The sequence below is a fragment of the Pelobates fuscus genome, chromosome 5, assembly GCF_036172605.1.
Source record: "Pelobates fuscus isolate aPelFus1 chromosome 5, aPelFus1.pri, whole genome shotgun sequence".
NCBI lineage: Eukaryota > Metazoa > Chordata > Amphibia > Anura > Pelobatidae > Pelobates > Pelobates fuscus.
The window spans coordinates 82,525,368-82,547,679 of NC_086321.1; the positions used below are offsets into that span (position 1 = coordinate 82,525,368).

Here is a 22,312-nt window from a genome sequence, read left to right on the forward strand (position 1 = left end):
TACAAAACACTGTGAAAGATACAAAAAAGACAAATGTGTTTTTTCAACCTCCAATATTTTTGTTAAAATAGAAAAACATTAGCATTTTAACTTGTCTTTTAGGTCACAGGGGATTGTTGATGTGACAGTGATAGCTTCATTTACACCTGAACAGATCATCCTCACAAACAAAAACTGTGAAGTATCTGTAAGAATATGTTTCAGCTCTGTGTTTAGACCTGCTAATTCCCCAAACCAAGTGGGTAAGTAGGCAATATAAATACAAGTTGGTTTGCTGCTTACAATGCCCCTTTTAACAGGTATCTGTAGCATACTGAATAACAGTTGTAGAATTGATATCTCTGGTAGCAGATGTGAGAACAGAAATCGGTGGTAGACCTAAGATGATTATATATGAATTAAATTATATTTAGCTGTATCTACAGCTTTTGTTATGAAACTGTTCTAAGACACTATATTTTTTGTAAAACTATAATTTCTGAGTATTTTTTATGAATGCCTTATTGAGGTAATATATGATCACTATGAATCATTATATAGCATACCATAAATACAAAAAAAAAAAAAAACACCAGACAATTGTTATAAAAGTAGAAGGACTCTCTAAGCACCTAAACATCACATAGTAAAATAGTTAATGTTGTTGTTTTGGTGTATAGATCCTATCCCTTAGCTCTGATTATGTAAAACATTGCTTTTTTGGGGGAAATCCAAGATTTAGAACAGATATCTAGTTACTATCAAACTGACAGCCCCTAGAGGCACTTCCTCCTTATGACCTTCACAAATCACTTTTTGGGTTATTAATCACCAAACAATACACATTGTCAATTATTTGGGGCTAGATTGTACGTGTTTATTGTAACCACAAATTTTCTGTGAGGTAAATTGGCAGCAAATTCAGGATTGTGGCTTGAGTGCCTTGTCTGTTTCTTTTATTAGTTATCTCATATAATGCTACATTGGATGCTGATCTACTCTCATCCAGAGTAACTTCTAGAGGACAATTTAAAGAAGGTGGCGACCGGTTTATACAGAAAAATATTCAGATCAGTAATAAGGAAACATGTATTGAACATATTTTTAATGTCCAGGTAAGGCAAAATATTTCTCTCAGCGCACATTTTATTCTTTCTTTCTTTTATTCCTCAGAAAATGAGAAGGTTTAATAATTATTAATGAACATTGTGTCTGAAGTAATATATACAGTAGTGTTTGTGCAGTTAATAGTGAAGTTCAGTGCATTAAAAACTGATTTTTTACATCTGGATGACACAGCTACATTAGCCTGCAACTTTGTTTTCCCTCTTTCCTCAGGGTTCCATTTTTACTTCTCCCCTTTTTTCCTTTCTTCTTTCTTCCTTTACCATTTCCCCCACCTTCTCTCTTGAAGCCCTTTATTTTTATTTTGTTGTATTCTAACCATTTATATGTTTCCCATGTTGATGGCTATACCATGTTTCTCAGGAATATTGTAATAGATTTATTCTCCTCCTTATTTTCTTTATTTTTCATAATAAAATTAACTTAAATAAGAAATATGATAATACCTCTGTTTAGACCATAACAGGAAGAGGTTACCAATATCCCCATATATATATTATTATATTAATAAAGAGGGCTGCAGGGAAATTTTAATAGTATCCGGAAGCCTTGGAATCCCCTGACAATATTGGGAATAGGGAAACATATTATGGGGTAGAGCTTTAATTACCATACCATGGGACTGGCCATGGTCATGGGAATGGCCATTTACCAGCATGCTTAATTATTTTTACAATATTCCAATGCTGAGGAACTGCATTCCTTGACATGTGTATAGAGCACATCAGACATGAATGCCCAATGGCAAATTCTCCCTTAGTGATAATATTTTTAGTCTCCCTTTAACCACATTGTAAATGAAGAAGTGGGCCAGCAGCAGGGTCCCTTTAAACCCAAACTTTCTGCCCATTAAGAGGAAGGAGATGATAATTGGCAGATCATCCCCTATGGTGTAAATATTTATTGCAAGTGAAAACGCATTTTAACCATGCCATTAGAGCAGCAAAACTCAACTGTTATTGTGCAATAATAAAGTAGGGGCCAGAGAACGAAAGCTGAGTAAATTGTAGAAGAGGAAATATAAAATGGGGAGATAGAAGCAAAAAGAGAAGAACACGAGAGCTACTTATTGGCATGACGAGGGATGGGTGCTGAGAGGGATTTAATATGGGTGCTTAAACAATGGTGTTATTGGAGGGCTTGCTGAAATAGGTAAGATTGATCCAGATATAAGAGAGTGGTCTAAAAAGGTGCTTATATTCTAAATAATAATGATAGTGCTCAGAAGGAAGTGAGGAGTGAGGATGCAATGTGATGTAAAGAGAAAGGGATCTTGTGCTGGAAGGGTTCTTCGTGGACTAGTGGTGGACTCAATCCTGATATAACTGTAGATTTAATTTGAATCTGGATTGTTACAAAACATTTTTATCTTAACAGGAGACTTCTGATTCAGAGAACGCCCTAGCGCTACGGATTAATATTGCAAATCAGAAGCCTGGAACAAGTCCCGTCTTAAACCCATATTCATCTTCCTCAAGTGAATGGTTTGTAAGTGGAGAAATGCATGTATATTTGAATATAAGCAAATCTTTTTTTATATATCGCTACCACTTTCCATTTTTATTAACCTTAAAGGAACACTTTAATTAGTAAAAGATAGAAATCAGTTAAAACTCACTTCTATTCCAGCTCTGGGAGATTCTCCTCTCTGCTACTCCGCTCGTCCCTTTGTGAAGTCATCAGTACTGATGACTTGTGTCTGATCAGACACTTCTCTTGGAATCGGTACTATTATAAGATAAGTTTGAATAAACAGGGACATTACCCACTTTAGGTGCATTAGGTGACTGGAGTATTCCTTTATTATATGCTGCCTATTTTACCACATAAACTACCACAATAACGGCCCTTTCAAAGACCCAACATTGCCTACAGGGCCAGTGCAAGGATTTTTGTCTACACAGGCAAGGGTGCATTTTGCCACCACCACTCCCTCACCCCATACATTTTCTTTTGCAGTTTCTTGTCAATATGTTCTAGAGTTGTGTCAGAAAACACTAGGGAAATTTTTAGCTGGGTATATCAAAACATAAACATTCAACACCCTGCCAACCAACTAAGAGATTAGTTTGATAGACTGAAACATGGTGGGGACTGGGTGACAAAAGGGCAAGCAAGACAGACGTTTAGAAGGACAGAGGGAGAGAGGACTATTGGAACATGAGATTAGTTGGACAGAGTGAAACAACAGGGCTAGGGGGACAGAAAGTAGGGTTAGAGAGTGACACAACAAGGCTAGAGAGATATGGGATGAACCAGGGCTAGGGGGACAGGATTAGGGGAACCAAGTGAAAATGGCTTGTGTGATACAGTAACAAAAGAGGCTTAGGGACAAAAGACTAGGGGGATTAGACATTTGGGACATGGGATTAGGATGACAGTCAACTAGGACTAGGTGGACAGGCGATTAGGGTGACCAATTAATACAAGGCACAGTGACAAAAGGCAAGAGGAATGTGGGACAGATGGAGGTGAGGTTAGGGTGATAGGGGATTCGGTGGATTGAGTGACATGTGATTCAGAGGACAGAGTGAAACAGGACTAGGGGGAGAGGGAATTAAGGGGATCAAGTGAAACAGGGCTTGTGGGACACAGTGACAAATGGCAAGAGGGACAGGGGGGTTGAGGGACAAATGGCTGTGGAGATGAGGTATTGGGGAACATAATGAGAAGCATCTGACAGAGTGACATATGTCTCTGGGCAGAGAGCCTCTAACCCCCTGTCACTCTTTTGACCTAACCCCAGGTCACTCTGTCCCTCTAATGCCTTAACAGGACAGGGCAAAGGGGGTATTTAACTTACAAGTTCTGCCAGATGGCTTAAGAGGCTCTGTAGGGCATTGAGGAGGCTCTCCAGGTGGCTGTCCAGCTCCATGTCTGTAGGGCTGTCCACAGGACCGTGGGAGTCTAGGGACAAGGGGAAGGGCTTCTCTACCATCTTTAAATAGAGTGGGTAGTTGACTCTGCTACCATGCTGGAACATGCTGGGGAGTCTTGGCAGCAGGAGGGGAATAGTGAAGGAAGTAGGGCCCTCTATCTTCCTTTAGAGTGATGGTAGACTCTGCCACCATGCTGTGGGAGTCAGGAATGCAGGGGAGTATGGAGGGAAGGCAGCAAAATTCACGTCTCCCTGATATCATCAGAAGACAATGGCTAATTCGATATGTGTAGAAAGGAGCAGGGAGAGTGAGGTGAGGCTGCAGGTATTTAAAAAAAATTCAAGTTGCCGGCCAATGGGCCCTCTCTAGCTCCCTAAGGAGGTTGCCTATGTCACGTTACGGAAGTGCCAGACCAGATTGTCTATTGTCATCTAGTCCCTCCTGCATAGATGTACACTCAAACAAAGTAATTTTCAATGTATCATCTTTGCGTTAGTCTGCATTGACTGTGTATAACCTTGTATATATGCTTCCTCTTTTGTATGCTTCACAAGATCCCATTTCTGAAGGACTGTGGTGAGGATGAAGTTTGCATCTCGGATCTTTCTCTACAGATTACTCAGAAACCAAGTGATGTGTAAGTTCAGTTATTACTTCAGTAAACATTAAAATAAGTATGTTATGTGCAACCTAAATGTGTTATATAGTGTATAATTCTCTAAGTGAGTTAAGAAAATTATATGGATAACTAAAAAATGTTGAATGCTGAAAAATACATTTTGCATGGCATTGAGGCCCCTAATCTTAAAGCATTATGTGAAAATAATGCCATATTCACTTCCACCCCCATAACAACATAAGCTCATTTGCGTTGTAAAGGGGACTGGAGTGTTTAGGCTCGGTCTTACATTGCAGCTACTTTCCACTCATTCAATAACGGAAAAGTCACTGATAGAAACAATATGTATTATTTCTCTGATTCAGTGGCCAGTAATAGTCTAAGGAATACAGTTAACTCTCTCAGCCTATCCCTGGCCACTGGTTATGCTTCCTCATACTGCAGCGCAGAAAGAAAAGAAGCCAGAGGGTATCACTGGTGGGCACTCACAAAATGGTCACTCCTATCCCTATAACAACTTAAATGAGCTACGGTTGTTATGGGGGTGGGAGAACTCTTTCGAGATTCTAGAGACATTAACAAACCACTCAACCTTCTTTATCATGATTTCTTATAATTTCCCAAACTATCCCCTAAAACCCTTGACGACTTGTCCAAAAATATCACCAACAACCATTGATGATTGATAATGCACAGTTCATTGTTATGTGTCCTCTTTATATTACTTGACCTGCTCATTACTTAAACAGGCAGATCATAAAACCTGTATACAGCATGGTGTGGAACACTATCTATGCATTTATTTTCCATAAGGTATGATTTGATTTGCACTGTGCAATATGGAGTGCCCTTATCTGCGATCAGTACTGAGACATACTTGTTATGGTCACCCAGAGATTATTGCTAATTAGACTTCTGGGTAGCAGCTGCAATCTGCAACCATTTGAACTAATCTTTCTCTTGATAATTATACTAGAGAGAAGCTAAGGAGAGAAAATTAACACAATTCTGTCTTCCGAGTTCCTCTGTATGTCCTGCTATCGCTTAGGTCATAAGAAATGTTGTCCTACCCCAGCCTTAGAATTAGACCTAAAGTAGATGGAGTGCTGCACACAAGTAGTATATTAGTTGGCACTCTGTGGTCCGCCATCCACCAGAAACATCCTAAAAATGGAAGTTTACAGGAGTTACAATGTAGCATAAAGGCAAAAATAGTATTTAATTGGACAAAATGAAAAAAAAGGATACAGCGTTTCGGCAGAGACACCTTAATAATGTATATATGTATGTCTGTCTGTCTGTCTATCTATCTATCGTTATTAAATGTTCATGGTCAAGTAATAACATTTTAATGTGTTTCCTTCTAACAGCACACTGCCATACATAATCAGTAATAAAAACAGACAGTTACTATTTCAAGTGACACTAACCAACAAAGAGGAAAATGCATACAACACTAAGCTGAATGTTGTTTTCTCAGAAAACCTCTTCTTTGCATCTTCAACTTCTCCAGTAAGTACAAATATACATAAAATTTAAAAAAATAATTGAATATGATTAAACTCATTTATGTAATTTATTGCAAAAGATGAAACATAATCAGTGGTTTAATGGTTTTGGATATATCATTTTTTATCTAGATAGTAGCTGATGATTATTATATTTTCCACTTACTATATGAAACAATTCTGGCATGGTCTTCAGGTACATGTAGTAAAGGTTAAATCAGCAAAGGATTCAAGGATGCTTGGGAGGTGCATAAAACAATATAACTGGAAACCTGCCAGGGTGCGCCCGCAGCCTCCAGGTTTGGCAGCTTTGTTCCACTTGAAATAACTTTGTTACAGAAGAAGAATGCGGTGTAACTCTGCCCATTCTCCACCTGGCTGCACCCTGATCAGGGGAAGGGTTGGAGGAGGGAGGGAACCAGGATGGGGCATAACACCTACCGTCTCCAGATAATGGTGCTGGTGTCAGTATTGGAGAGGAGTATTTAGATAAAATCTTATAATGCGATAAATATGATTCATTTCTATAATAAATGATGTATTCATTGTTTAAGGGAATGCTATAAGTTAATGTTAACCTGAAATATTAAGTTTACTTTAAGTGTGTATTGTGTTTGGAGAAATATCTTCATTTGATCTCACCATAGAGTTTCGTATTTTTAAATTCTTCCTATAAAATAGACAATACTTATTGATTTGTCTTCTTTGTTTTCCTGTTATAAGTGATAGTATAGGAATGTTCCTGCACTGTCTTAGCATAGCGAACACAAGTAGTTTATCCAACAATCCAAACAACATAACCTCTCCCGGCTGCTGTTGGGGTTATGGTGCCAAAAGTACCCTGGCGACGTTCCAGCATAATGTGTCAAACCATTTTGCCATGGTATGACATGTAACATGGGTCCTGCCAGCTGCCTGAACTGTATCCAATCTACTCAGAAGTTGGAGAAGCAGAATGTCAGTTTTGTCCAGTACAGAAACAAATTCAACTCATTCAGAGAGCACTTAGTTGACCCTCTCAGTCAATGAATGAACCCCTGCATTAGCACCTGGCATCTTGAGTTCGAGAACCAAGTAAGTGTCAAACTGCCCTAAAACAGTCTGACAGCTTACACTGGGAAGGTACTCGGAGCACCATAACCACTACTGCATTCTGCACCTTTGCATGCTGTTGCTTGTATGCTTGCCCAATGCATTTGTATGTAAGAGAAATGATTGTCTGACAGTCGACTACCTACTTTCTTGTTGCTGATAAAAGGGGGTAAGAACATGGAAGACAGCCAGCAATTTTTTGTTATTAAAATAATTCAATTTTCTTGCACTTTTTTATTCATTAAATAAAATGGGATAAATTTGCTTCCTTGATGAGTGTCATTTTAATGGAGAGGTTAGAACATATGTTTTAACAATAGTAGCTGGAGCATATGCATCAAAAGTGGACAAACAAATTCTCTGCACCATAATCCATCTAGTGGTTATAATGCTTAAAATTGTAAGCGTCCATTATAAAAGAAAATGTTTGACGCTTGCCAATTATTTAGGACCTATGTTGATTATGCCTTGATCACATTGCAGAGTGATGGAACAGAAGTATTATGCCAAGTTGGTTCTGTACACAACTCAGTCAGCTGTTTGGTGGGCTTCCCTTTTTTAAAAAAAGATCAAAAGGTAAGTTTTATTTTATTCAATAATTATTATGTTTATAATTTAGTTTTTGCAAATGTGACAGAAGTGTTTATTTACCATTATTCAAATAGCCCTGGAGTATACAATTGCCCCATTGCCACTACGTTCATTAAAGGAACACCCTCTGTTCCTCCACTCCTTCCTGGTCCCACCCCTATCAAGAAAAGATTACAAATCTTTCACATACCCGATTCCAGTGCAGAGTGACCTCTGGATCGGTATTCCCCTATTTAAAGATACTGGAGTTCCTCATGCATAGCCTAAGGACATCCAGCATCTTTTCACGGAGTTAAACTCCATGTGAATCGAGAAAGCACCACTTGTGGTTGTCTGGAAGAAAGCCACTAGAGCCATTCTAAGCCCTGCAATGGATACATTGCAGTTTCTATAAAGATTCTCACTGTACCCATTAATGAGCTGAAGTGGTCTGGGTACCTATTGTGTCCCTTTAAAGGGAATTTAAGTAATGTAGCAAATAATTAATTGTGTTGGGGAATATTTTAAAACACATATAAATGGCAAACATTTTTAACTGTTTCATTTTTCTGGGAACCATATTGGTTAGAATTTGGATTGTTCTTGGTGGTTACATTTTCATTGATAGTACTTTGTAGGTCATGATATGTCCTACTTCTAGACCTATTGGGGCAAACGTTGCATTAACAACCATTCTTCTTTTTCAATGAAATATCTATGGGACATGTTAGACATTTAAGTTTAATAGCATGTATAATAAAAATAATAAAAATATTTGTTTATTTGTGTAGGTCACGTTTGACATTGGGTTTGATTTTAACCTGAAATATCTTCAGAACAAAGCATTTATATACTTCAAGGCTTCAAGGTATGTTTTTACTTACCGTATCTTAAAATTACAAATACTAATTCATGACACTTATCTTAAAATAGCAAATACTAATACAAAAACGTGGGGATAGGCAGGAGCCTATGAATGCAGGAGCTTCAAAGATATCTTTTTATTTTAATGATACTTTTTCCAAAATAATATTGACAATATAATATAAAGATATGTAAATCTGTCATGTTTATTAACAGTCATAACGACTCGATATTGACGATAATACATATGTACAATAAGTGTGAAATTCATGCAGAGGGGAAGTCGAAAGAGAGTAAGGAGCATAATATGAGACCCTGCAAAAGGAGCAAGGGGAGAAGGGGCATTAAGCAATACATTAAGAAAATGTTTGTCTCCTTCAACCTAGAGTGTATCTTTAAACATAGCGGTTGGCAAATTAGGTGCTATGTCAACTACAAAATGTGAAATGCTGTTGGTTTACATGGTAATTGCTCCGTAATCGCGGTTGTATTTACATTTCTATCAAATATTACTGAGTGCGGTTGGGTTACTTACTTACACCATGGCATATTCAAAAAATTTTTCCTGGAATCATTTTTCCAATGCAATGTAAAGCATTGAAATACAGTAGCTGATTTTGAGTGTTAGTTTCTAAAAACATTTTCGATCGAACAACATTTTTAAGTCGCCATTGATTGTCAGTTGATAAGAGAAATGTAGAGAAATCTGAATATTCTGCATTGCACTGTATATTTGCATATAACTAAAGAAGCCAGTATTTTTGTTTCAGTGAAAGTAAGGAAATCTATGAAGGAGACAATGCGGTCAACATATCTATCCCAGTGCAGTACGATTCAGAGATCCACTTTACAAGGTGAAGTATAGCTCAGTCTATCTTTGCTGTGACAATGCATTTGAATTGTGTACTCTTCTGGGGATAGTTTTCACCACTTAGAAATGTAACTACTTATCAAAAGGGTTTACCAAATAGAACTGGGAAAAATAAAGGCTTGACAAAGAAACTAAACATTTATGCCAGCATTGTCATTTGTAAAATAGCTGATTTGGGCTTTTATTCTATACCAACCTTTAATTTTCAGCTCTGTTTACTAAACTGGAAATTACAGAGGATTAAAAATGAACTCCGTTAGGATCGTGAAACATTAATAAGAGCTTTTAAAATGATGAAGTATTCAATGTTTTTGGAGGTTATTCCCCTTTCTGTGGAGTTCTGTGGGAAAAAGCTGCTTGCTTACTTTGAAACGAATAGGTTTCTATTAATGCTAAACTACAGTAATTGTCTTAAATATACAATTTATCAATAGAACACATATAATAGTCTTCATGGCAAGCTTTAACTTTGGATATAGTTATAACGGGTGGAAGGTTCCATCTTGACTTGAAGTGAGTACATGTATAAAATGAATACAGAGGATGAGGTAGCAATTTTACACCTTGTTGCATAATCCTAACCAGAGTAAAAAGGTCTGCTCTCGGTGTGCATTTGTGTCAGTAATGTTTGACCTCACTATACATACGTAGGCACTTCCTTGGTCTGATTAGTCGCAGTAACGGATATTGTTTATTGTACATAGAAATAGAAAGAATCCCAATGCACTCTCTAAAAGATAGAGACATGGGGGGTGGGGGCGGGGACATAGTAAGGTAGAAAAATAGCAAAAAAAAAACCCTATCTTTTATTAGAAGCTAGTAAAGAAAAATAGGTAAGAGATAGCTTAACATTAAGTGATACTCTAATTGTATCCAAGGAAGCAAAGGTGGATACAATTAGATTATCACTTAAATGGATACTATAGTTTCAAGAATGCAAAGCGGTATTCCAGACACTATAGCTCCCTCTGCCTCCCCCCTATTTATTACATGCTTGCGGCTCCGCCTCTTCCAACGTTACTGACTAGGGGGCGCTAATGTGCATGAATCAATGCTTTCCTTTGGGGAAATAGCTGATGCTGGATGCCCTCATGCAGAGCGTGAGGACGTACAGCGTCTGTTACCATACCAAAAGTCTGTTGATATCCAGGAAGCACCTGCAGTGGCTGTCTGCACTAAGTGCAATAGGGACACTGCACCCAGATCACTTCAATGAACTGAAGTGGTGTGGGTGCCTATAGTGTCCCTTTAATGTTGAGCTATTGCTTGTCTATTTCCTTTTACTAGTTTCTAATAAACGATAGGGTGTTTTTTTTGTTGTTGTTGCTATTGTTATACCTTACTATGTTTCCTCCCATTACTCTCCCTATTAGGGGAGTGTACTGGAATTCTTTCTATTTCTATTTGGTTATTTCAGGGTTACCCTCTTCTAGGGAGCACAGTTTAGGTGACCATCCTCCACATTGGAGGGGAGATTCTGTGGCCACCCCCTATGTTTTGTGGGTAGCCGCTGCATCTCTTTTTGAGTTACTGTAATTGCCTATGGTACATATTTAGGTATGGCATGAAAGTTTTAGAAAATGAAAATTTAAATAATAGACGCTTTAGAATAAATATAAAGCCATTTTGCCATTGGTTCTATTTTAGGACATTACTGGCTTTGTTTAATAATGCATAATGTTGACCCCCATAATAAAAACAATAATAATAATAACATTCAGAACAGTTTTATGCTAATATGTGAACACTGAATATATCAAGTCTAGAGACCCCTAATGACCAAAGATGGTACCACAGGTAAAAAAAGTAAAACATATCTCCATCAACCTAGAGTCTAGATTATTCAATTTCTTCCTCAAACCCCCTTTCAAATTTGTCAAGGACAAAATATAAATTAAGTATGAAAATATCAGTGATAAATAATTTCTGTTGTTTACTTTCCCTGTTATCTATTTATATTAATGTTATAATGTTAGTATCTGCAAACATAAGAATTATTGGTGTATTCTTCAATTTTATAAAATAAATAAATAAAATGTACTTAGTATCATGATTTTCTATTTTAATTTGTCTTCTTCAACTAATATTAAACAGCTTCCTCCTTTTAAAACTTTAAATAATGTATGGCATGTTTAAAAAAGCAATTAATTCCATAAAGAGAAAAAATAGGAACTGATATCATAATCTCCACTCATAAAGCGTTATGTTCTGGAAAAAAAAAATATAGTCTAGCTGTTTCTCTAATTACGTGATATACTGTAGATCAAGAGTATGTGCACAAAATGGAGTCTTGCAGACATTCAAGTACAGTACCCATGATACTCAAGCACACTATGGCTATAAAAAATCGAGAAACAGATGATACAATATTGATTTTGTTGTGCCTCAAAGTTCAATAAATTAAGTATATAAGATACATGTTTCAAATAGATGTAAATGACAGGATGACTAGTCAAAACGTGTACTGCGTGAGAAGATATAATGTCATATCCTGGGCACCTAGTCACTGTAATGCCAGACTGGGATTAAAGCAAGCCTATGACACAGATTTTTTTTGGGGTGACAATATGGAAACAGTCTATATTTTTCCAATTATTCATTCACTGCAAAAGAGAATTTTTCTCACAACTGTTTAACATTGCAAATTGTGTACTGAAAGCATTTTATATATATATATATATATATATATATATATATATATATATATATATATACATATATATATATATATATATATATATATATATATATATATATATATATATATATATATATTCATTATTCTATGATTAATTACTAGGACTACCGACATAAACTTTTACGAAGTATTTCCGGATGCTAGTGTGTTTTCTGTGGTTACGAATTTTGATGAAATCGGTCCAGAATTCAACTTTACACTGAAGGTCAGTGAATTCACTTATATTGTTTAAATGAGAATTGAATTATTAAGTAGGATTGTTTTGTTCTCATATACAACAGGGTTATTTATGCAAGTATGAATTGTTCATCTTATTTTCACAGCAAATTTCAAATTTTAGGCCAAAATATAAATACAATTCTACCATTAAAGCAAAAGAGAAAAGATGACTTGCAAATAAGTGTTTTAAACATCCTATGGTGAGGATACCCTATTGATTTTCACGCAAATGAAGTCTTCAGTTTTGCACCATCTTTAATAAGGACTCATTTTGACTTGAGAGTCATGACATCTGGTGGTGGAAATAATTATTGCCCACAAGTTTGCTCCTATAGCATTTACTGACACGCTTCAATACCAAGCAGAGTACTAGTACAAATCAATTATATAATAAAAAAATAAATAATAAAATATGGATTAAAATAGCCAAACTGAAAAAATAAAATAATGAACTATTTAACTCAGCTATTCCAGCTCATCTATTTTAACCTCTAATATGCAAATTCCTTGTCAAATCTCTACAATTACCATTTTATTGAATGGCTGAGAGACTATCATAATTGTCTTATTTAAGTTATTATTGTATGCAATAATAATAATATAAAAACATCGGTCTAGTAGGCTGTCTAAAACCCTTTGATTGCCATGGTGGGAAATATGGGGGGTTGCTGTAGCAATGTTCTGAAAGAAAAGTCCTAAAATGTATTATAATATTATTAAAGTTTCCAAAAAAAAAATGAAGATAAACCTGAATGATGAAATACATCTAAAAATAATTAACATGAAAAAATAAACTTAAAACAGTTAAAGATAAGTAAAAATATAAGGTGAACTATTTGAAGATGAGGTCACCTCTTTGGAGCGTCATATAAAATAAAATAGCACTTGGTATAAGTTTCAGTTTGGCTAAATGGATAGGAAACTAAAACAACACAAATTTTATTGCATAAAAAACTAGCAGCACTAAAAGCCAGTTCACTAAGGTATGGTTGTATTGGACATAATAGTCAGAATCCAAATAATCGTTAAATCTTTTAATTGAAAGAACACGTGTTACTGCATAACGCACTTCTGTGCTTCACTGTGATTTCACAACTTGAGGAAATTGTAAAATTAAATTAAATGAAATTGTAAAATTAGATTAAAATAGACAAAGTTAATAATTAAATGCATTTAACCCTAAAGTATGAAGCTAGTTGTTCCAACATTTTTATTTGGTGAGTGATTGTGCAAAGAATAGCACCATACTACTCATCATTTTACTCTGTCGTGTTATAAAAATCATCCTGAATTTCAGTGGAACCAGCAGGTAGATTCCATTGGTGACTTCTCCCATTTTACAACATTGCACCACTTTTCAGAACTTACTAGTTTCTATATATCTACCAAAGAGGATTTGTCTTCCTTTAATATGTTCAATCTGTTTACTAATTTCTGAATCATGTACATATATTTTCTCCAGGTCCGTACTGGAACGATTCCAGTTAGTGGAGCATTTATAACCATCAGTATACCAGAGTTTACGAAGGGGGACAATCCGCTAATGTACATCACAGGCGTTCAGACCAGTCAGGTACAATATGTTCAGCATTTGCACCGTTATCTCCCTTTACCCCCAAATGAGACCAGGAGTTGCACTGGCAACAAAGTGCTCCAAATCAGAGCCAATCAAATAACTGGGGAATGTGGGGAGTGGGGTAAACATCCTGTAAAACCCATGGGCCCAGCATCATGGGCAATGCTGTATGCTGTATGCATTGGAGAATGTTAACTATTTAATAGCACATCAATATATAATTATATACTTTACCACTGTGATAAATTATACAATTAGCGCATACGACCTAAATGGCGGATTAGACGTATTAGTGTTAGGAACGCCGTGTTCCTTTTTGTATATAATTCTTTGTATAATTCTTCTTATTTTTTAGTATATCATTGATTGTGCTTATAGAATGTGGGTTTCATTTTTTTGTTATAAGGTAAAAATTATAAGGAATTTTTAAAAATCGAAAAAAAGACAATGTTATTCCTTAAACTGTGATTTGTCTGAATTTCAACAATAATGTGCAACTTTAAGCAGAAAATAGCTAAACTGGAAACGGCTAACATGGAGATTTTTTCCATTTTAACTATTTTAGCGTAAATATTAAATTCCACAACACATTGTTGATAATTCACAGTTTAGTGAATAACTTTAAAAGTGATCTATTAACTAAATAGTGATTTGATTTGAATTGAATTAGCAGGTCAGCTTCAACTGTTTATTGCTCTAGGCATGGGTTAACTTTGTGTTCTAATTCTAAATCAGTGTCAGAAATACTTAGTAGGTCTTGGTAGAAAACCAAGGGATGCAAAAATCTCTATTCTGGATTGCAAGGCATTGTTGGGCATATGGATAAATATGAGAACTATGCTGGTAGAATCATTGACCTTTTCCGCTGTAAATTCCACCAAGCACTTAATGTTCAATCACACATATTTCCAGTTACCTTCTTGAGAAAATATGTTGGAACATTTTGTGATTATGGTGTGCTGTGAAAGAGATCAAATCACAGAAATTGGATTAATTTCTAACAGCTTGTAGAACTGACTGGGCAGCACATATGCTTCTGTAGAATCTCTTGGACAAGCAAGGGCTTCATAGTTAAAGAGGTAATTTCAGCTGGAAAGGACCACAGTGGAAAATATTAACAATTGTTTCTTCATTTATTTCGAAGGATAATGGAGTTACGTGCAATGCTCCAGTAAATCCACTGCAATTAGGAAAACAATCACATTCACCATCGTTCAAAGAAGAGAACCTTAGGAATGTACAAGAATTGGTAAGACTCAGCCTTTTTAGTTCTGAATGTAAATTCTCAAGTCATTAAAACGTGTTGTTTAGTGGAAAACCTTTCATTTTTTTATAGAAAAATAAGTGATGTTATTACTCTCAAAAATTAGTTTTATCATTGGATGTTTAATTCTCTCTTGTTTGTGTGTTACTGCATATTCAGAGAATAAGGACTTTTTTTTACTTTCATATTTGCCAACTGTCCCAATTCTGGTTGGACAGTCCTGATTTTGTGTCACTATTTCAACATTCCAGGTTTTCCCTCGTATCCCACTTTCAGACATTTCCACCCAAATGCAAGTCGTTCAGTAGTTCTCTAGGAGTTGGCCAAGGAGAGCTTCTGGTGTCCAGAGTACTGTTTCATATTGTTGTGAATGTGCGCATGCATGGTACTCCCCATTTGAGGCTGGTGACATGATTGGCTGTCGTAACAACCCCGCAAAATAATTCTTCCTGTCCCTGCTTCATACTCGCCTAAGCTACCATGTATTTATATATCTTCACAATGTATTAATTGTACAATATTCTAATTTCTAAAGATATAAGTAGAGTGCCAAGTACTCCTTAAGGACCAAACTTCTGGAATAAAAGGGAATCATGACATGTCACACATGGCATGTGTCCTTAAGGGGTTAAAACAGATGATTGACAGGAGTGCAAGGCTCAATAAATGGCAAATATAATGGTTTATTTTGAATTGTATACTAAATATCTCCAGTGTATGCTATTTAAGTAATAATAATTTTGCTTTTCCTTAAAGAATTGTAAAACTGCCAAATGTACAACGATTAAATGCTCACTTAAAGATCTACAACTCAGGGAAGACTACTTTGTCAATATATCTACCAGAATCTGGAACGGCACATTTGCAGCTGTAAGTATTTGATTGAACTCGTTATTTCATGATCCAGAAATTAGAACTTGCTATACATGAGATTAGCGCGTTCTGCGGGAGATTTTAATTTTATTATATGCTGTATATTTCAAATGATGTATACAAAAAGAATAGATGTGATGAAATGTCTGTTAATGCATAAGCATTAGAAACAGCAACATTAATAAAAAAAAGTCTAATTCAAACAATGTTTTTGTTAATGTACTAATATATTTGAAATTAATATTACCATTATTATTAAGGATGTTAATTTACTTTCTGTTTGTCTTTAGTCTTCTTTCCAGGCTTTAGAGCTGGTTGCAAGTGCCAAAATCGAAACTTTCAACTCAGAAATATTTGTGACCAGCAATGACAATTTAACAGTAAGAATTAATAATTTATATTCATACACTTAGTTTTTATTGACATTTCCTGTTTCATTCTAACAGAATGCATTATTATGTCATGTTTTAAGGGGTTGTTAAAGCAAAATAACCACTACATTCTTCTCATGTGGGTCAAACTGTCTTGACTGAATCTGGGGCTTCTCGATACACCCACAACCCTGCCCTTGGCTTGCATAACAATAATAATATTACATTTGCCCAGATTTAAATACCCTTTACCAGGCTGAACACTTCAGCATTAGCAATAAGCAAGAAGGTGTCAGTATTGAGGTGCTTCAGGGACCCTTGATTTTGACCTTACTGTTTTAAAAATGGTTTGGCCCACAACCAAGATACAGTGCTCACATTTAACTGCATGTTATAGGGTATAATGTTTAGACTGCCTCTTTAAATAATTTTTATTTCAGATGTAGAATTTATTAAATGTTTATGATTGAGATAAAATAAATGTTTTGACTGCATGTATATATGAAAAAACAGGGGGTTGGTTGCACTCACCACCAGAACATGCTTAAAGTGGGTGCTATTTGTCCCTGTACTGCAGAGAACTCAAGAAGGAAGGATTTCCCCAAGTGAGTAGCTCATTTAGCAGACAGTTGGCAGTTAGAGTAGGACCTGCCAAAGATGGGGTACATTGACGTTGTGGTAGGCTTATCCAATGTATGATCATATAATGTAACTAAATCCCTATTATTTTTTGCCTAGATTAGGTGTTTTTAATAAAACGTATAAAATCTGCACCAAAGTGGCTGTTTAGTAGATAGGGAGTGCGCTGTATCTTCACTTTTTTGTATGACAGCAAACTGAAATGTGTATTATTTCTTTATTCCTGCTTCAGTCCATGTTACAGGTTTGAGCCGCCATTATTAATATTTTATTCTCGTGTCTCACCTACAATACATTGCGCAATGCACTGACATTAAAGGGAAACTCCAGTGCCAGGAAAACAATCAGTTTTCCTGGCACTGCAGGTCCCCTCTCCCTCCCCACCCCCAATCCCCGGTTGTTGAAGGGGTAAAAACCCCTTCAGTAACTTACCAGAAGCAGCGACGATGTCCCACATCGCTGCTTCTCCCTCCGCCGCCGCTCCTCCCAGTGATTGTGTCGGCCAGTGGGCCGGGGAGACCTAATGCTTTTCAATGCTTTCCTATGGGGAAATCAGCGACGCTGGAAGTCCTCACACAGCGTCCTCCTGTGCTAGGGACACGGAATTGCCCTCTAGTGGCTGTCTAGCAGACAGCCACTAGAGATGGAGTTAACCCTGCAAGGTAATTATTCCAGTTTATAAAAAAACTGCAATAATTACACTTGCAGGGTTAAGAGTAGTGGGAGTTGGCACCCAGACCACTCCAATAGGCAGAAGTGGTCTGGGTGCCTGGAGGGTCCCTTTAAGCAGGACCAACTGAGTAGTATAAAACTGTATAGAAAAAGAGTGAAAGGTCTCACTTCTATGATTAGAAGAGTAAATGAATTAAAGAATTAAGAATTCACTGTAATATATATATTTTTAAATTATGTGAGTTTACATAACCCCAAACCCCGGCCCTATCCCAAACATTCAGCAGTTCTCCATTGCACCACTATTACTGTTAATATTACTGTTAATAATAATAATTATTATTATTATTAATAATAATAGCACAGTATGAAACCAGGAAAGGTTCATATAAGAATAATAAAATTTAAGGCCAGGGTAGTTGAGGTAAATGCATAGCCGATAGAGAAATTTCCAGATTTGGCAATTTTTACCTAAAATTTGAAATTCACTTTAAATTCTCACTTTGGTAAATAAACCTGTTATATATTCACTAGCTTCTTAGTATGCCCTACCAGTCTTCTTTTAAGGTCATAAACATTGTATACTATAAGAATATGAGAGGATACATTTATGTGAAAAAATGTATATGTGGATGGATAGCCCCTTTTTTACGCTTACCCCTTTTAATTTTTTTTTCTGTTAGCCCGTTATTTCTTATTATTGTTCTTTATCATGAATGTTATATTTTTTTTGAAAATTATTTACTAAAAACTATTTGGAAAAAGAGATAATAATTCAGTGATATTAGCACATACACTATTCTCAAGAAATATGTTACCGGTTTTATTCACACTTGGCTTACAGTATGCTATGTTGTAGATTCCACTAACAATAATAAAACCAGGAGAAAAATCTGAAGTACCTATTGGGGTTGTGATCGGAAGTGCCATTGCCGGACTGCTGTTACTTGCTGCACTGGTTGCTTTGCTGTGGAAGGTATCAGAAATGTATATCTTTAAAGTGAATCATACATTACAACATGTTCTGAGTTTTATTTATGAAACCCATGGGTTTTCCTGCTACATTAGGTCATTCTAATTCCAAAGTGCTAATGAGCAGTACTTGAGCTGAATATATCTTAACCCCTTAAGGACTGTGGCAATTGTACAAGTTGTAATCAAAACAAAACGTAAACCAAACCTTGAATTTGCGCTATATGTCTGTTCAGGCATAATTCACCTCTTTTATAGTAAATGCACCCACATTTATACACACATATATAATTTTGTTCAGGAGAAACAGGGCTTTCATGACACATCAAATATTTATATATTGAACATAACTTAATATGAATAAAATATTTAAAAAATTGAGAAATTAAGAAATGTTGTTATTTTTTTTAGTACTGCATGGCAATTTACTGTGAATGTCACAATACTGTTAGCTGTTACTGCAATAAAGTACACATATTTGTATTCAGTGATGTCTCGTGAGTAAAACAGTACCCCCAATGTACAGATTTTATGTTTTTTTTTGGAAAGTTAAAAGGTTAAATATAGCACATTACATTTTTCAGTTTATACACATTGAAATTTTCCAGACTGGTTATCTTGCCTTTGAGACCAAATGGTAACCCAGAAATGAGATTTACCCCCATGATGCCATACCATTTGCAAAAGTAGACAACCCAATGTATTACAAATGGGGTATGTCCAGTCTTTTTAGTAGCCACTTAGTCACAATGACTGGCCAAAGTTAGCATTCATATTTGTTGTGTGAAAAATGCAAAAAACGAAATTAAATGCTAAAACGCCAATTTTGGCCAGTATTTGTGACTACTAGTGGCTCCTAAAAACGACTGGACATACCCCATTTGCAATACCTTGGGTTGTCTACTTTTTCAAATGGTATGCCATCATGGGGGTAAATCTCATTGCTGGGCTATTATACAGTTTCAAAGGTAATATAACCAATCTGGCAAATTTCAATGTGAAAAAAAGAAAATTCAAGCCTTATATTTGACGCTGTAACCTTTGAAAACACCATAAAACCTGTACATGGGGGGTACTGTTATACTCGGGAGACTTTGCGGGACACAAATATTAGAATAATAATATATAATAGTATTATATAATATTTAAAAATAGTAAAATGTATCACAACAATTATATCATCAGTGAAAGTATAATTTGTGTGTGAAAAATGTAAAAAACTGAATTTTTACTGACGACATCATCGTTGTGATATGTTTTACTGTTTTTAAACACTAATATTTGTATTCAGCAAAGTCTTCCTTGTAAAACAGTAACCCCCATTGTACAGGTTTTATGGTGTCCTGGAAAGTTACAGGATTAAATATAGGGCTTGCGCGCTAAATTATCTGGACTTTCTGCCTTGAGTTGTTGGGCAGGTCCCTTTAGATTGTAATTAATAAAATGACTTAAGTATGTAAAAATATTATATAAATATATTTGTAGAATTTAAATATATATGTGTATATATATATATATATATATATATATATATATATATATATAGATAGATAGATAGATAGATACATGTATTTATACGTCATTCTAAATGTATTTTGAATTTTATATATATGTATATTAATACCAAAATTCAGTTGGAACAAATTAAAACCAGTATATAATTTGTTTTAAATTTATTTTAAATTTTCTTCAATTTATTTATTGATTTTTATTTTATATAATTATATATATAAAATTAACATAAAATTAACGTCATTCCAGGTGTATTTTAATATTAACATATATATATGTAGAATTTGTGGGAGGAGTAAGTCCCCTACTTAAACTCCCATCCCCTACTCACCTCTGACGTTCGAGTTCAAGTGTTTCTTGATCTACTTCCGGTACGCGTGTCGTCAGGTTCGCGTCACTTCCAGTTCGGGCGTCTTGGGTTTTGGCTGCATGGCTGAAATCCTCCGGTACTTCGGCGGTTCGGCTTGCCAGCTAGCTAACCGTGAGTTTTAGAGTTACATTCCGGTCCCCACCTCACCGCACTGTGGTCTCAAGAGGGGGGGGGGGGCCCAGAACGCACATATCGGCAATTACTACCGGGGACCACCCACGGACCCCTCACGTCGGCATATAGGCGCCTCTTTCGTTCACCCGTCTGGTACAAAGGCTATACTTACATACTATGTGGGAAAGGGATGCCAAAAGTTCATTCATACTTTCCATTGTATTCTCCTGCATCAGTTCACATACCCAGTTTGGCTGTTATCGCCACCTAGTGGTTTTCTATGGTATTTTCTGGTTATTCTGTATAAATATGTAGCTTCCCTGCACTAAACTCTAGCAGCAGCTACTATCATACTTACTTGGAAGTGTTGCCACAAAAATCACTATTCAAATAATATTATACTATGCCTTTACATGCAAATTAATCACAGCCCTGTTAAGAATCTTTCTTTAAATCTCCACAGATCTTACTTTTGTCATATATTTCGGCTAAATTGAGGAAACCTGGGCTCTTGTCCTTTAAATCCAGGTTTATTTTCTACAATAGCACAAACGTTTTGCTCCTTCTATTGTGCAAAACCCTGAGTTTTGTTCCTTAATCCAGGTATAGTATTTATTTTACTTTAGTTTCTGTTTGGCAAAAAAATCAGACAAAAATACTTATGAAGGTGGAGCGCAACGTTAAATCCACATCCCCTTAGGGTCCTTTAAGTGGTCTCAGCTCAGATGAGTATATGGAAAAAAATATAAAGTGCATATAATAGTGAAGCACAGTTTCAATCAGTTACACAAATTTATTTATAATACTCTAGACATCCAACACTCCTAACGCTGTAGAAATAGATAAAAATCTAATTCAGATAAAGTGCATAAGTCAGACAATACATACATGCATATAAAATAATAAACAATTTAAATGATAAGCCTCTTACGAGATAAAAGAAAGTGAGTGTCTGCAGACTCAGCTGCTACTCACAAACGCTTGTGCATTAGCCTGTGCCCAGGTATGTTGTTAAATCAGCTGCCGGTCTCTCCTCTGTCCTCCACGGATATTGTCGGGGAAGACGGACCTCTGAAAAAGTCTGGGCAACAGATGGGGTTCTTCGAGCTTCCCGGGTGCTCCGCCCCCTTTGCGTCAATACGTTGGTACGTAACGAACGTGCGTGGCGTGCGTCACTGCGTCGTCTACGCGTTTCGCCGAAGCTTCCTCAGGACGTAAAGCAGTGATGCCGTCTTGTTTGAATAGTCCAGTATTTAAAGCATACTGGACTATTCAAACAAGACGGCATCACTGCTTTACGTCCTGAGGAAGCTTCGGCGAAACGCGTAGATGACGCAGTGACGCACGCCACGCACGTTCGTTACGTACCAACGTATTGACGCAAAGGGGGCGGAGCACCCGGGAAGCTCGAAGAACCCCATCTGTTGCCCAGACTTTTTCAGAGGTCCGTCTTCCCCGACAATATCCGTGGAGGACAGAGGAGAGACCGGCAGCTGATTTAACAACATACCTGGGCACAGGCTAA

The 22,312-nt window shown here is 36.2% G+C and overlaps 1 protein-coding gene across 1 annotated transcript in view; it reads left to right on the forward strand.

Moving 5' to 3' along the window:
- ITGA2 (integrin subunit alpha 2) overlaps window positions 1-22,312 on the forward strand; it is a 111,724-nt gene that overhangs the window by 76,691 nt on the left and 12,721 nt on the right. Inside the window, exons 16-29 of the mRNA XM_063454029.1 lie at window positions 103-242; window positions 943-1,094; window positions 2,482-2,592; window positions 4,538-4,620; window positions 5,973-6,114; window positions 7,686-7,778; window positions 8,564-8,640; window positions 9,407-9,490; window positions 12,308-12,410; window positions 13,887-13,997; window positions 15,145-15,249; window positions 16,021-16,134; window positions 16,428-16,517; window positions 18,679-18,795. Coding sequence (XP_063310099.1) covers window positions 103-242; window positions 943-1,094; window positions 2,482-2,592; window positions 4,538-4,620; window positions 5,973-6,114; window positions 7,686-7,778; window positions 8,564-8,640; window positions 9,407-9,490; window positions 12,308-12,410; window positions 13,887-13,997; window positions 15,145-15,249; window positions 16,021-16,134; window positions 16,428-16,517; window positions 18,679-18,795 — 1,522 coding nt within the window. The remainder of the gene's footprint in view (window positions 1-102; window positions 243-942; window positions 1,095-2,481; window positions 2,593-4,537; window positions 4,621-5,972; window positions 6,115-7,685; window positions 7,779-8,563; window positions 8,641-9,406; window positions 9,491-12,307; window positions 12,411-13,886; window positions 13,998-15,144; window positions 15,250-16,020; window positions 16,135-16,427; window positions 16,518-18,678; window positions 18,796-22,312) is intronic.